This window comes from Denticeps clupeoides, chromosome 20 (genome assembly GCF_900700375.1).
Source record: "Denticeps clupeoides chromosome 20, fDenClu1.1, whole genome shotgun sequence".
In the NCBI taxonomy this organism is placed as follows: domain Eukaryota; kingdom Metazoa; phylum Chordata; class Actinopteri; order Clupeiformes; family Denticipitidae; genus Denticeps; species Denticeps clupeoides.
In genome coordinates, this window is record NC_041726.1 from 6,019,631 (window position 1) to 6,031,769 (window position 12,139).

Below are 12,139 nucleotides of genomic sequence, written 5' to 3' on the forward strand. Positions count from 1 at the left end.
GAAGGTAAGTTAAGACAGTAGTAAATCTTACCTGTGCTAAAAAACCCAGACACTGGTCGAGGGACACTTTTTATTAATAATTTCTAACCATTTTTACACACAAAACAGCTTGGACAAGACATGTAGCCCTGAACAAACAGTTCATATTAATTGCAGAAGACTGAGACTCACAGAGTCATGGTCACAACATATTTCATTAAAAAAAAAAAGCCACTAGACAAAAACTCACCCATTTTTTTTTTACTACTTCAGATGTAAAGTAATAGCACAAGGTATTTCTGACTTTTCAACATTAAAATTAACAGCATAACTAGCTTTGTTAGCTTGCTAATAAAAAGTTAGCTAGCAAGACAGTAATATTTTTAGACAAACTGCATCTCATTTATGTACATTTTTAGTCCCATTTTCTAGCCAGCAATATTAGAGTTTGGCTAGTCAAGTGACTTAGCTAGCATCCTGATTTCCAACAATACAAATGCGTGCATTTATTAAAAAGCAGTTCTGCTCATTTTCATTGATATATATTTGCCGCGTAGATTAGACCTGTGCATTTCAGCTATGATTTGCCATTTTTCAGAACCATGCTAGCTCTCGATTTGGCTGGTGCTAACGATTGCTAGGCATCAGTGTCTGACAACAAGCTAGGAGTACCGCCAAGTATCCTTTGACTTTGATATTGGATGCAGGCTAACTGGTGTGCGCTGATTTAATTTAGTTGTGAAATATTATTTTTACGCCATGGACAATTCTGTTTCTAATCGGATATGTGACCCTCTTTCAGTGTCTGTTTTTTTGTACTGTAGGCACTTGCTTTCTTTCAACAAAGGCAGTGCATGCATGAACCCCACCCAAAGAGAAAAGTACGGTATCACTCACATTAACCAATCTAAAAGCATCTCGCTATATGCAAAATCAGACAAAATGACTTACCTTGACACATGGCACTGAAGCAATTAATTCATTAGACATAAAAAATAAAATAATGTATATTTCACGTCATGAACCACAGTTTGTGGCTCTTTCAGTCACCACCAGTGTGTAAAATAACTCCTTGGGCTAAATGTCTTAGCTACTGACATACAAGAAATATTATAATTGATATTCAGGTGAGTTTTTAAATATAACATTAAATCAAAGTGTATGGCAATACATTCTTATGTGACTCCTTCATAATCAAGATCTTTATTCTTACTTCAAAGGCAAGTAATTGTCTTGATATAAGAGCAAATCTTGTATTAGTGACTAAGGTTAAATCAAGCTCATTTGTTGCAAACTGATACTGACTAAGGTATCAGTTTGGTACTGACTAACAAACTTGCAGGACTGTATTCAGGCCAAAAAAAACACATTAGAATGTATGGTAAGTGACTTCTAGGTCATGAGAAGAGCTGGGACTAAGTGTCCAATTTGGCTTCTCATGACACTAGTCACTGTGCAAAGACATTAATGAAAAATGGCAGTAATGGTTAGAAATGCTGAGATACTACATGTTATTCTCTGCCAAAAGAACTACAACGTGACTAGATGCAGCTAAAGGGGACTGGGCTCACCTCCACCGTTCTGATATACCTATCCTGCCGCATGGCTCAAAATTTAAACTATAAAATGTGAGCTGTGAAGGACCTAATGTAGGTTACCTGGCCTATGGTTGCTTCATTTCCAGTCACTTCAGGCTTTGGCTGTGGACTGGCCTCTTCCTCTAAGGTGTAATAATAATCCATCTCTGTGGGGGTGGGACCAGCCTCTGAGTAGGCAGGATCGATATCCTTGTTGGGTGTGACCAGTATGGGGGTGAGATTGGGATCATGGGAAAGTTTGAGCAGATTTGGGGAGAAAGAGAGCAGTTAGAATGAGATAATGGTTATTGTGCTAAAAGGACGACAGGAGATGACAGGAGAGCACATAAGACATGTTTGTCAGTCAAAAAGAAGATTGTAATATTCAAGACAGATCTTCACACAAACCTTGCCATTCGGAAGGTTTGTGTAATTCAATAAGATCTAATCCCAGCAGGAATTTCTGGACGAAAATTCCCCAACACACTACAGGTGAGTTAATAGAGGCCAAGGTTTATTTATGGAGAGTTGGTTAAAAAGAAGCCCAAAACCTGACTTGACTGACTTCCCTTGACTTCTCTGGTCATCTTAAATCAAGATCACCTCATCACCTCAGCAGCACAATGATTTCATTTAAACAAAAAAAATTTTTTGCTGTTAAAATGGGTAGATCTCATGAACACAGTACATAATTGCAGATTACAGCCTCACAGAATACTATGTTGGCAAATTTTACCAATTTCCATTGGTAAAATTTACAAATGTCAGATTTTAGGTCAATTTCAGAGTGCACGCAATGATTCGATTCTGTGAGACTGTTTTATGAACGGTTAAACAAAATAAAATCATCTCGGGAACTCCACAGAGGGACAGGAGAAGGTGGCAGTGCAGGGACAGAACTGAAAGTTGTGTTCAGCTGCCTAAAAAACTGCTTTGGTGTTCAACGTCTTGTACTATTTAGTCGCTATTTAAAGAAATCACATGCTTTTGTGTTTTTAGGAGTAATCACTAGCTAAAGAGATAGCAGGATGTGTGCAGGCTTTGAGTGCAGGTTCTGAGTAACAGGAGATCAGACAGAAGACTGTGTAGATAGTCATGCGCAACACTTCAGATTCTGGAATACCGCTATATCATATTGTCTCTAATGATCTTGTAGATCATATGATATATGACACGGTGGAAAAAGGACTAGATCAGTATGTACCAACTCCATTTCTGAGGACCATGCTGTCGCCATTGGGAACTTCCACACTATTATTATTTGTCAATCACCAAGCACTTTAACACTTGGTCTTACTTGAGGTCTATTAAATACATTTTTAAGTACAATTTATTATTAAATTGAATAGATTTTTATGGATTGATATTGAGATTTTGTAAACCCCACACATACACATGCCTTTTGTTGAACTGTTAGATCTCTATGGAGAGAAACATGGTCCCCAGAAGGGTCAAGTTGGACATAAACCTACGGACAGCCAACACGGGCTCTCTAATTGTACCTGTAGATAACCGTTGGTCGGTTTCTTCACTTTTGAAGGCATGACGGTCCCAGCAAGCCCAGCATTGCCGAAGGGAGGGAATTTTTTGGTGGTTGATTTGACGTTATTGACATCTAGTGGCACCTTCGGTGTCTTGGGAGATGTAGGCACTGATGTGGCTGGTGTAACTTTTGTGGGTGGTCGTTTGGTAATGGGGGGCTCTGTGTTTTGTGGCTTAGCAGCTGTGATGGGTGTTTTCTCCTTCTTACTCCCATTACTAGCTGTTTTGGGGGGCTCTACTTTCTTAATTGTTTTTGCCCCATTTCCACTGACCTTGCCATTGCCATTTTTATCAGGTGTATTTTTGCTATTGACTGATTTGCCGTTGCCATTACCACTGACTTTCCCCTTGCCGTTGTCCTTGTTCTCCTTAACCACTGGTTTTACAGTGGTCTTGCCATTACCGTTTCCAAAGGCTTTGGCTTCGCCATTTTTAGCATTGCCATTTACTTTCGCTGCACCATTTTTTTTCTTGTCATTAGCCACCTTGACATTTGCTTTGGGGACAGTAACAGGCTTAGGCTTGGCAGTCGGCTTTATCTTTGACAAGAGCACTTGTGCTGCAGAAGGCTTGGCTTTAGATGGTTTCGTTTTGGAGACCACAGTTGGACCCGACTTGGCAGGTGCCCTCTTAGCCTTAGGTGGCTTGGTTGTGACTGGCATTGGCTTAGCCGCCTTAGCGGGTTTTGCCTTCACTGGTGCAAGTTTAGCTGGAACAGGTTTTGGTTTGGCTGGAGCAGATTTGGCCTTAAAACTGCTGGCCTTGCTAGTCTGTTGTACATATTTATCAGATTTATTAGTTTAAGATTTTATTTTTTTTGGTGGTGGTGGTGGTGAAGTCAAGTGATGTGAGATACAGAAAGACACATACAAGGAGAGATGAGGGGATGGGAGGGGGTGAAATCAGAAGGGGACGGACAGGTGGAGAGAGAAAGACAAAGGTTTATATTTTGAGTGATGCTTGGGTGACTGACTGAGACTCTTCTGGCATTACTGGATACAGCAAACGTTCAATAGTCAATGCAATGATATTAGCAAACCTATCAATGCTTTCACAATTAAGGAAATCACTTGTTTTGGTGATTGTATGAACTCTAGCCATAATGGTGCCATTTTCTCCAGTAATGTCAATCTCCATATTAAAAAAGCAACCTTTCAGTTTTTTTTCCGGATTGCAGGGACACTGGGGGGGAAATCTGCTCAAGTAAAGCTAGTGCTGCATTCATACAACAGCCAGGAACTCTAACACTTCACTTCAGGCCGCATTTCAACAGTCATCTATAAATGGTGCATAATGTGCCTTTAGTCCCGTCCAATCATTTGGGATTATTTCTTCATGGACTTCACTCACAGCAGACTCCATGGCACATCAGGCAACATTTCTGAAGGTGTAACTGCTGCTCATACAATCACTTGAAGTAAAGTGTTAACAACAGACAGGCAGCAGCATTGGCCAAATCTCAAAAATGGATATACTAAATCATATACACAGATTTGCATAATCAAAGATAAGAAAGGAACTGTGCACCTGAAACCAGGCAGGGCAATATAGCAAAGAGTGAAACACTCATCACAAAGTCGACATTGAAATGAACTTTCCGCAAAACAGGAAATGGTTAAATACAGAGCTCCTTATAGTTGTTTCTAGCAAAGTCAAACATTTAGTTAATTTGAATTTAGAGGAGTAAATTTGAATTTAGAGGTGTCCTCAGTAAATCAGTCCCCCAGTGCCCCAAACACACAATTACACAACCATACACAACATACAAAACAGTGACATTGACAACCATGTAATTGATGTTAATGGGACGTGTACGACAGGACGAGAGACAAAGTGACATGTCATAGTTGCTTGGAACAAATAACACCAGAAATAATGCGGGAGTATGAAAAGGTGGCATGTTGGAGAGACTGAAGTAAAACTGTCATTCTTAACTGTCTGGAAAAAAAAGATAATTAAATAATAATGACATAGTGAATGTATTCGCTGTGTCTTCACCCATTCATTTCTTTTTATTATTATTATTGTTGTTTTCTTGGTCCCCCTTTACCTGGTTAGGAGAACCCCTTATTCTGGGGGAGGGAGGTGCAGATGGGAGGGCAGTGTCGGCTGCCTCTTCATAATAAAATGGCAATTCATATTCATCCTGCTCTTCATCAAAGTATGGAGAGAAATGGCAAATGTGAGAAGAGAAGGCAGAAGAACACAAAAGAGGAGGAAAGAAAGTAGTCGGATAACAAGAGCGCAAAGCAAAAGCCAGCGGAATGACTCAGTCATGACTCAGCAATCCTTGAGAATTCACCCATGAGACATTGAGAGACTTTAACAAATGTGGACATAAAATCAGCACATTTAGTCCCATTTAATGCATGAAGGGATGTCAAAAGAGGCTGAAAGTAAGACAACTGTTAGTATTCCTCTATTAAAATCTCTTAAAGGTTGCCAGTTGATATTTTAGGCACAGTACAAATGAGAGGCTTGTAGGCAATAAATAAAAAATGTAGAGTAAAGATGTGACAAAGCAAAGCTGAGCTGCAACCGTGCTATGAAAAGTGGACGAATATGTCTGCATCCTCGCCATTGATGCTCTGAATAGCTGATGGATACAAGCGCAGATTGCATGGACAGATGAAGCACTGTGATGGGCAGTTGGTCTGATGAGCGAAGGTCATTCCGGGTAACGTTACTGCTCTAAGGCTACCGATGCAACTGAACTCAGCTCACTGATTCAAATTCCAACTCAATTTCTAAAGGGCTGCAGGGTACACGGGCTTATATAGAAACATCGTCATTTTTACTTTCATGTTATTTTTTTAAAGACGTTTTAACTAAACTGCTTTTTCTTATCGAATTAGATTCTATTGCTATGGGTGATGATCACATGTTTTTAATTCATACATTACTAACTGCTCTCATTTATTACAGTGTAAAGACAAACCCAAATAATTATTACCACTAGCCAGTAATCATTTCATTTCCAGACTTTATGTTGGGGATTTATGTGGGATCACATTTTATCTTTCGTGAATCCCCAAGTAAACCAGGCAACTTCAAATGCAACTCCGGTGCCAAGGGTGCTGCAGAACACCCACATGCAGGAGTCAGGCTGGCTAACCTGGACACAATGGTGCGTCGTGTTTCCCGTGTAGCGTTGGGCTTTAGGGGGATACTCACAGGAGAGTTGGGGTCCTGGGACTGTGTCCTGGGCAGAGGAGAGTCGCAGTCAGGGCTGTAGTGCTCACAAAAGTCATACGCAGCCAGAGGGTCGGAGGTCAACAGCAGCTGCTGAATATCACCCTGTAGGAGAAAAGCAGAGGGGACTTGAACAAAGCGTTGCGTCATATTTATGTCATAGGTCATGCACTACATGCAAACTCTTCTTATTTCCCATCGGTGCACCCTGATCCCTGACCTGGAAAGATTCGTCCAGCAGGCGAGAGCCGAAGGCGGTGATGCCCTTGGTGTCCAGCTTCGGGTTGTCACCCCGGGCCAGCGTCATGGTCATCTGTTTCTTGCAGTCTACAAGCAAGGTGACTTCCTTGTTCTGCACAGAAATGGCGACGCGGTGCCACCTACAGGAAGAGGTAGAACGGCAAAGGGTTCTTTGGTAACCTGTGTGCAGTTGGCGACGTGTTCTGAAGAAGTTCAAACTGTTGTGGCTCCCCTTCTACAATGGAGAGGTGGAAGCTGGAACCAGTACAGCTTTTCAGGTTTTTCTTGTTATATCTTCGCATGCAAAAGCAAGGTGTCAAATGCAGATAACAACAAAGTTCACAAAAAAATGTAAAGGCTTATAAAGTCTTGAAGACTGGCAAGTTGTGAAGCAGCACAGGAGAGGCGGGGTGGTGGGGTGCAAGCGTTGGAGGCTACTGACTTGCCGTCGGCCAGGTTGACGCCGCTGAAGATCGGGTACTCCTCGGGAGGGGGCTGGCCGCTCTGGTCCTCGTACAGGAAGACGGGCGAGCGGCCCACCTCCACTCCTAGCTGCTGGACGCCCTGCTCACTGTAGATGGACAGCAGGAAGGCCTTCATCCCCGGCTTGGCCTTCAGCAGGGCCATGATGGAGAAGTCTTCTGGAAACTGACCTAAAACAGCAGAGAGAAAGCACAGTCAGTACATATTCACTGATGTGGCCATATGCTTCCTTTCAGCTTTATAGCATTTTGCTTTTTCCAACTGACCTGTGACCTAACAGACCAAAACAACAAACACACCCATAGGCATGATGTGAAGTGGTGAATTGGACTGCTCTACATGTCTGTGCATCGTGCCTTGCAAATGAAAGGAACATCGTGGGTCCGCACAGTAGGGCGGAGCTTAGCGACGTGGCTTGAATCCTTGGTCGGCGCAGGTTTCCCCTGTGTTCTCCGGTTTCCTCCCACCGTCCAAAGGCATGTACACAGGATTGGTGACTCTAAATTGTTCATATGTGTTTCAGCCAATGGTGTGTGTGTGTGTGTGTGTTCACCCAGCACCCAGTGTCCTGGGATTGGCTCTGGCATCTTTGACCCTGAGTAGGACTAAGTGCTAAAGAACGGTGAGTGAGTGAGGAACCAAAATGCAGACGATGCGGCATCTTCTGTCACTTCCAGGTGCAGAAGCATGTGTTTCGGTGCAGAAACATTATCTGGGTGAGTTAGATCTAGTATGATTCAGCTTTTTTTTTTACTGTCATGTAAATACAGTGCATGAGAAAAGTTTATAAAAATGTAAAATTCTGAACCGGAGCTTTGCACATAATGCATGTGGGCGTTTCACAACAGGTATGAGAGTGAAAAGAAACAATCTAAATAAATTAGCCAAAATTGGTCTCTGGCTTCTCCAGAATTCCTTTCTCCAACCACATAAGTGCTGGTTAGAGCATTGTACATATCTCTTGCCTTCGCGAAAGGGCCTCGGAAATCTAATTACATGTTTAAATCTCAAAACGATCTTTTTTTTGCTCCGCCTCGCTGTGCCGTTACCCACTCTGAGGGTAATCGCAGAACAAAGCAACCAAGGATAGAAAGACTGTGAAACCACTGGGGCCATAAAAATTCCCAACAAACATCTACACCGAAATAAGGCCGGCCTGCATCTTTACACCGCTAAACAAAAGAAACACAAGAGTGAAGGGCAAACAGAGGCCAAGCAGCCAGGCCCGCTGCTGCTCAGCGCTGCAATCGCACCGATGCGATATTAAAAATGAAAGGAGCGGATACCTGAGAAGAGCCGTTCGGTGGGGACCGAGATCTGAACTTTCTCCGAGATGCGGTACGCATGGTCAGGGCTGCCAGCGCGGCGAGAGGTGCAGAAGCCCGGAACCTTCTGTACGCCCTCTGGGAGCGTCTGGAGTTGAAGCCCCCGCAAGATGTCCACGGGACCTAAAACAAAGACAAAACAGTGCACTTGTTCAGCTCCTCAGTTAGATTCAGCATTTCTTTTTATTTTTTCTTTCAAATACGCGGTTATTTCTAAATTGCTTTATGGAATATAAGAAGCCATGTATGGAGAAAAGATGGTATGGTGTAACTATGGAAACATTACAGACACTCTGAGCACAGACAGTGAGTACTAGGCCACGATGCGTTGTACAGCTTAATAACTTCAGTTTTACTGGGTTTATTTTCTTTACTAGGCCTCCGATTTGACTCCTTTAATGTGGTTATTATCCAGACGGCATAGAGTGCTTCATACAGTGAGATGTTTGCGGTGGCTGAGAGGAACTAACGCCACAAGGTGAGCAATAAAGACACGGGGGATCAAAATGTCGAGGTTGAATGTCGGGGAAACAATAGAGCAGCCAATGTTTGGAGCTGGAGCCATCATCACATCACATTCTCGACCAAATCAAATGTGAGCTTTTGGCTAATTGGTGTCTATGTGATATGTGTCTCAGGAATGAAATCTCAACACTGCATCACCTGCCAGAAAGACAACTAGAGAGAGAAAGAGAGAGATCTCGTGGCAAAGATCCAGACAACTGTATCAGATTGCAGATGAAAACACACAATGCAAGTCACTGTTTAAAGCTTCGGGCCACCCTCCCATCACACCGCCCCTCCATCGGTCTTCCTGACAAATACTGGCCACAATCGCAGAATAAATATATCAAGGAACCACATAAGCAATTACACAACCCAGCCATTTAAATTGAATAAAAAAAACCCAGGACATATATATCATGCTAGGAAAGCAACTCATTTATTTGATTTTATATCTTTTTTTATGTACATATATATGCATGTATATATGTAAAATGCTTTCCTAGCATGAAACCAAAGCAGGTCTGTGCTATTTTTCCCACTGGCCACTAGGGAGAGCGAGTCTGTGTCCTCGTCCTTCATGGCGAGCGAGAGACAACTACAGACAGTGAGAAAATTCACTTCCAGCCTTCTAGACACCCTCTAGCATATCTGTCAAATGCCAGACGTACCGACCATCTGACACCTTGACCTTACAACTTTTGCCTTAACATCCACACATCGGTGCTACTGCAGGGGGGGGGAAAGCTAGACTGAAAAAAACGAGACAAAAAAATTCAACATATTACAACAAGAAAAATCCATTAAAGGGAAACAAATGATAAACGGAAGAAATAACAAAAGAGGAAAAATTAAAACGGAAAAAAAGAGTAAAAAAAAAAGCGTGCTGCCAACGTCTCTCGCTCCACTGCCAACCACAGCAGTTAGGCATGTGAGTACAGCTCAGACTGGAGCTTATAATTTGCATCCCGATCCACTATATTTACGATATTTTTGTAATGCCCCACATTCACAGACAGAAAAGCCATCATCACAGCTGCACCACGGTAACAGGAGGTTATGAGATATCATCTATGCTTAACGACTATAACTACTATAAACGAAATAAAATTATATTACTATAACAGTTGGCCAAGTACAGGTTGAAAACCATCTGTACATGGCAAAAAATATATTCACTCCAGAAGCATCTTCAAAAATAGAGAAGACCTCTAGAAGACCTCACATGGCCTGACTATTACATTAATATTTCCGCCTGTTTTCTCCAACCACAGTGCCAATGTGGTGCCAGCTGTGGCTCCTAGCAGGTTCCTGGGCGGATGCTCAGACCACAGGACCCGTGTATAAGAAACTTTCCTTTTTTACACAAATCCAGTGTATTTTCATCACCCCGCCACCTCACATAAGCTCAGCTTCTTTCCATTCATGAATCCTTTCTGATGTGAGTACTCACACATATTAATGCTCAAACCTACATCAGGACGTCTAAATGCATGAAACATTTATGAAAATAAAAAAACTTATGGGAGGGACATGAAAGTGCAGTGAAAAGCTGCAATCACGGCTGTGCTTGAAAGACACCCACTTTAAGAGAGGAAAGTCCCTCTGGCTGCAGACAACTGAATTCCAGGGGAGGAATGATGATGAGGATGATGATGATGATGCTGCACCTTGCAGTCTGGTTTTAAAGGTGTTATAACCGCCATGCAAAACCGCCATTTATTTAAAGAACCCAACTGTTATTGGCCAGTATAGACCATCTGCACATGATTCTTCTTTAAATACACCCCCTGAGAAAGCGATCATGAGTGTCCACCATGCAATTTGAGCGCCTCTCCTGGGTAAAATTCACTTTATAGAGTGCGGCCTACGGCCAAATGTTGTCTGGAGAAGAGATTCGCTGATCTATTTGACCATAAATGAAAACTCCCGTATCCAGTTCCTGTTACAACGTCCCCCAATTTGTGGAACCAAGAGAAGCGCTTGCAGCCTAGGGGCCTAAAACCTCAGCAACCATCACCACACAACCTCAATCTTCAGGGAACCAAACAAATGTAAATGTACCCCCAAGTAGATGAATTAATAAATGAATGAATGATAGTGTGTGTGCGTGTGTGTGTGTGTGTGTGGACACGGGTCTCCATCAGGTGACGAGCGGGCCGCCGGCTATTCCAGGCATTTCCTCCGCGCACAGAGCCCCCATTCACCTCCGCGGCTCCGCGTCAGGACGCCTCGCCGGGGAAAGTGGGGGTAACGGAGTGTTTGGCTTTGCGCGCAACGAGACAGACGGGCCCTTTGAATCGGGGGCCGAGGAACATCCACGTCGGGCAAACACGCCCGCCGCCCGTGGCGAGCCTCCCACAAAAGCGCGCTTTCATTGCCGCGGGGTTGCCAGATCTCGCGAGAGGAGCTCGCCCAGGTGGGTGCGCGACGTTTTCGGGGTGTCGCTGTCACCGAGCCACCCAGCTGACGCGGGTCACGCCTCCTCCGTCCAGATGTTTTTTTAGAACGTCACGTCACGTGTAAAAATGGTCAATTTGAAGGCCAGGCAAGGTGACCACTGGTGACTTTCCCAGCTAAAACTATTCAAAGCGAATTTGTGATAATTGCTATGGTTCAAAATAGCGATAAATATGCCAATTTCGTTTAATAAGTAAAAAAAACTATGTATTGCAGACCAGTAAAGATGAACCAGTGGATCTGGCATCGACCCTCAAATGAAGTCTGAGGATCTTTATCCTGTTGATGATTATAACGCATAATGAGATGATGTAATTCGATAAGGATCGCTACCAACCTCATTCGTTCTCTTTACTGACGCAAGGCCACCAACTACGTCCGCCCACAAATATAAGTACCCACGGACGTGGGTGACGGGGGCATGTGCCCTTCTGTCCCACCCGAGCCACACCTGAGATCCCTCGGATCACGATTGAAGGCGTTCACACATTTAACTGTAAAACGAATTATACACAGCGACATATAATGTACACAGAGGAAACATTCAACGTAAAAAAAAAAAAAAAAAATCAGTCCACACAAAGGTTACCTGTATAACCCCCCCCCCCTTATTCACTCCCTGCTTCTCTCTTCGGGAGGCGCTCTCACCAAAATATATATATCGACCGCGCTCTATAATAACCTATTCATGACAGGCGAAAATATTCAGGGCGCGTCCAAAATACACAGAGGACGGGGGCAGGGGCGCAAAAGGCCTCCTGCAAGCCACGTCTATAATATTATTACAAAAAAAAATGTGATGTGGATAAATAGAGGAATATGGAGACAATGAGTGTA

The 12,139-nt window shown here is 43.1% G+C and overlaps 1 protein-coding gene across 2 annotated transcripts in view; it reads right to left on the minus strand.

Moving 5' to 3' along the window:
- The window catches only part of col11a2 (collagen, type XI, alpha 2), a 31,281-nt gene that overhangs the window by 18,234 nt on the left and 908 nt on the right, over positions 1–12,139 (minus strand). The window contains exons 2-7 of one of the 2 annotated variants that reach the window (XM_028963812.1): positions 8,300–8,461; positions 6,973–7,183; positions 6,511–6,670; positions 6,273–6,395; positions 3,059–3,868; positions 1,638–1,766 (exon numbers count right to left, since the gene is read on the minus strand). In XM_028963812.1, coding sequence (XP_028819645.1) covers positions 1,638–1,766; positions 3,059–3,868; positions 6,273–6,395; positions 6,511–6,670; positions 6,973–7,183; positions 8,300–8,461 — 1,595 coding nt within the window. The remainder of the gene's footprint in view (positions 1–1,637; positions 1,767–3,058; positions 3,869–6,272; positions 6,396–6,510; positions 6,671–6,972; positions 7,184–8,299; positions 8,462–12,139) is intronic. The other variant, XM_028963813.1, reaches the window with a different exon arrangement.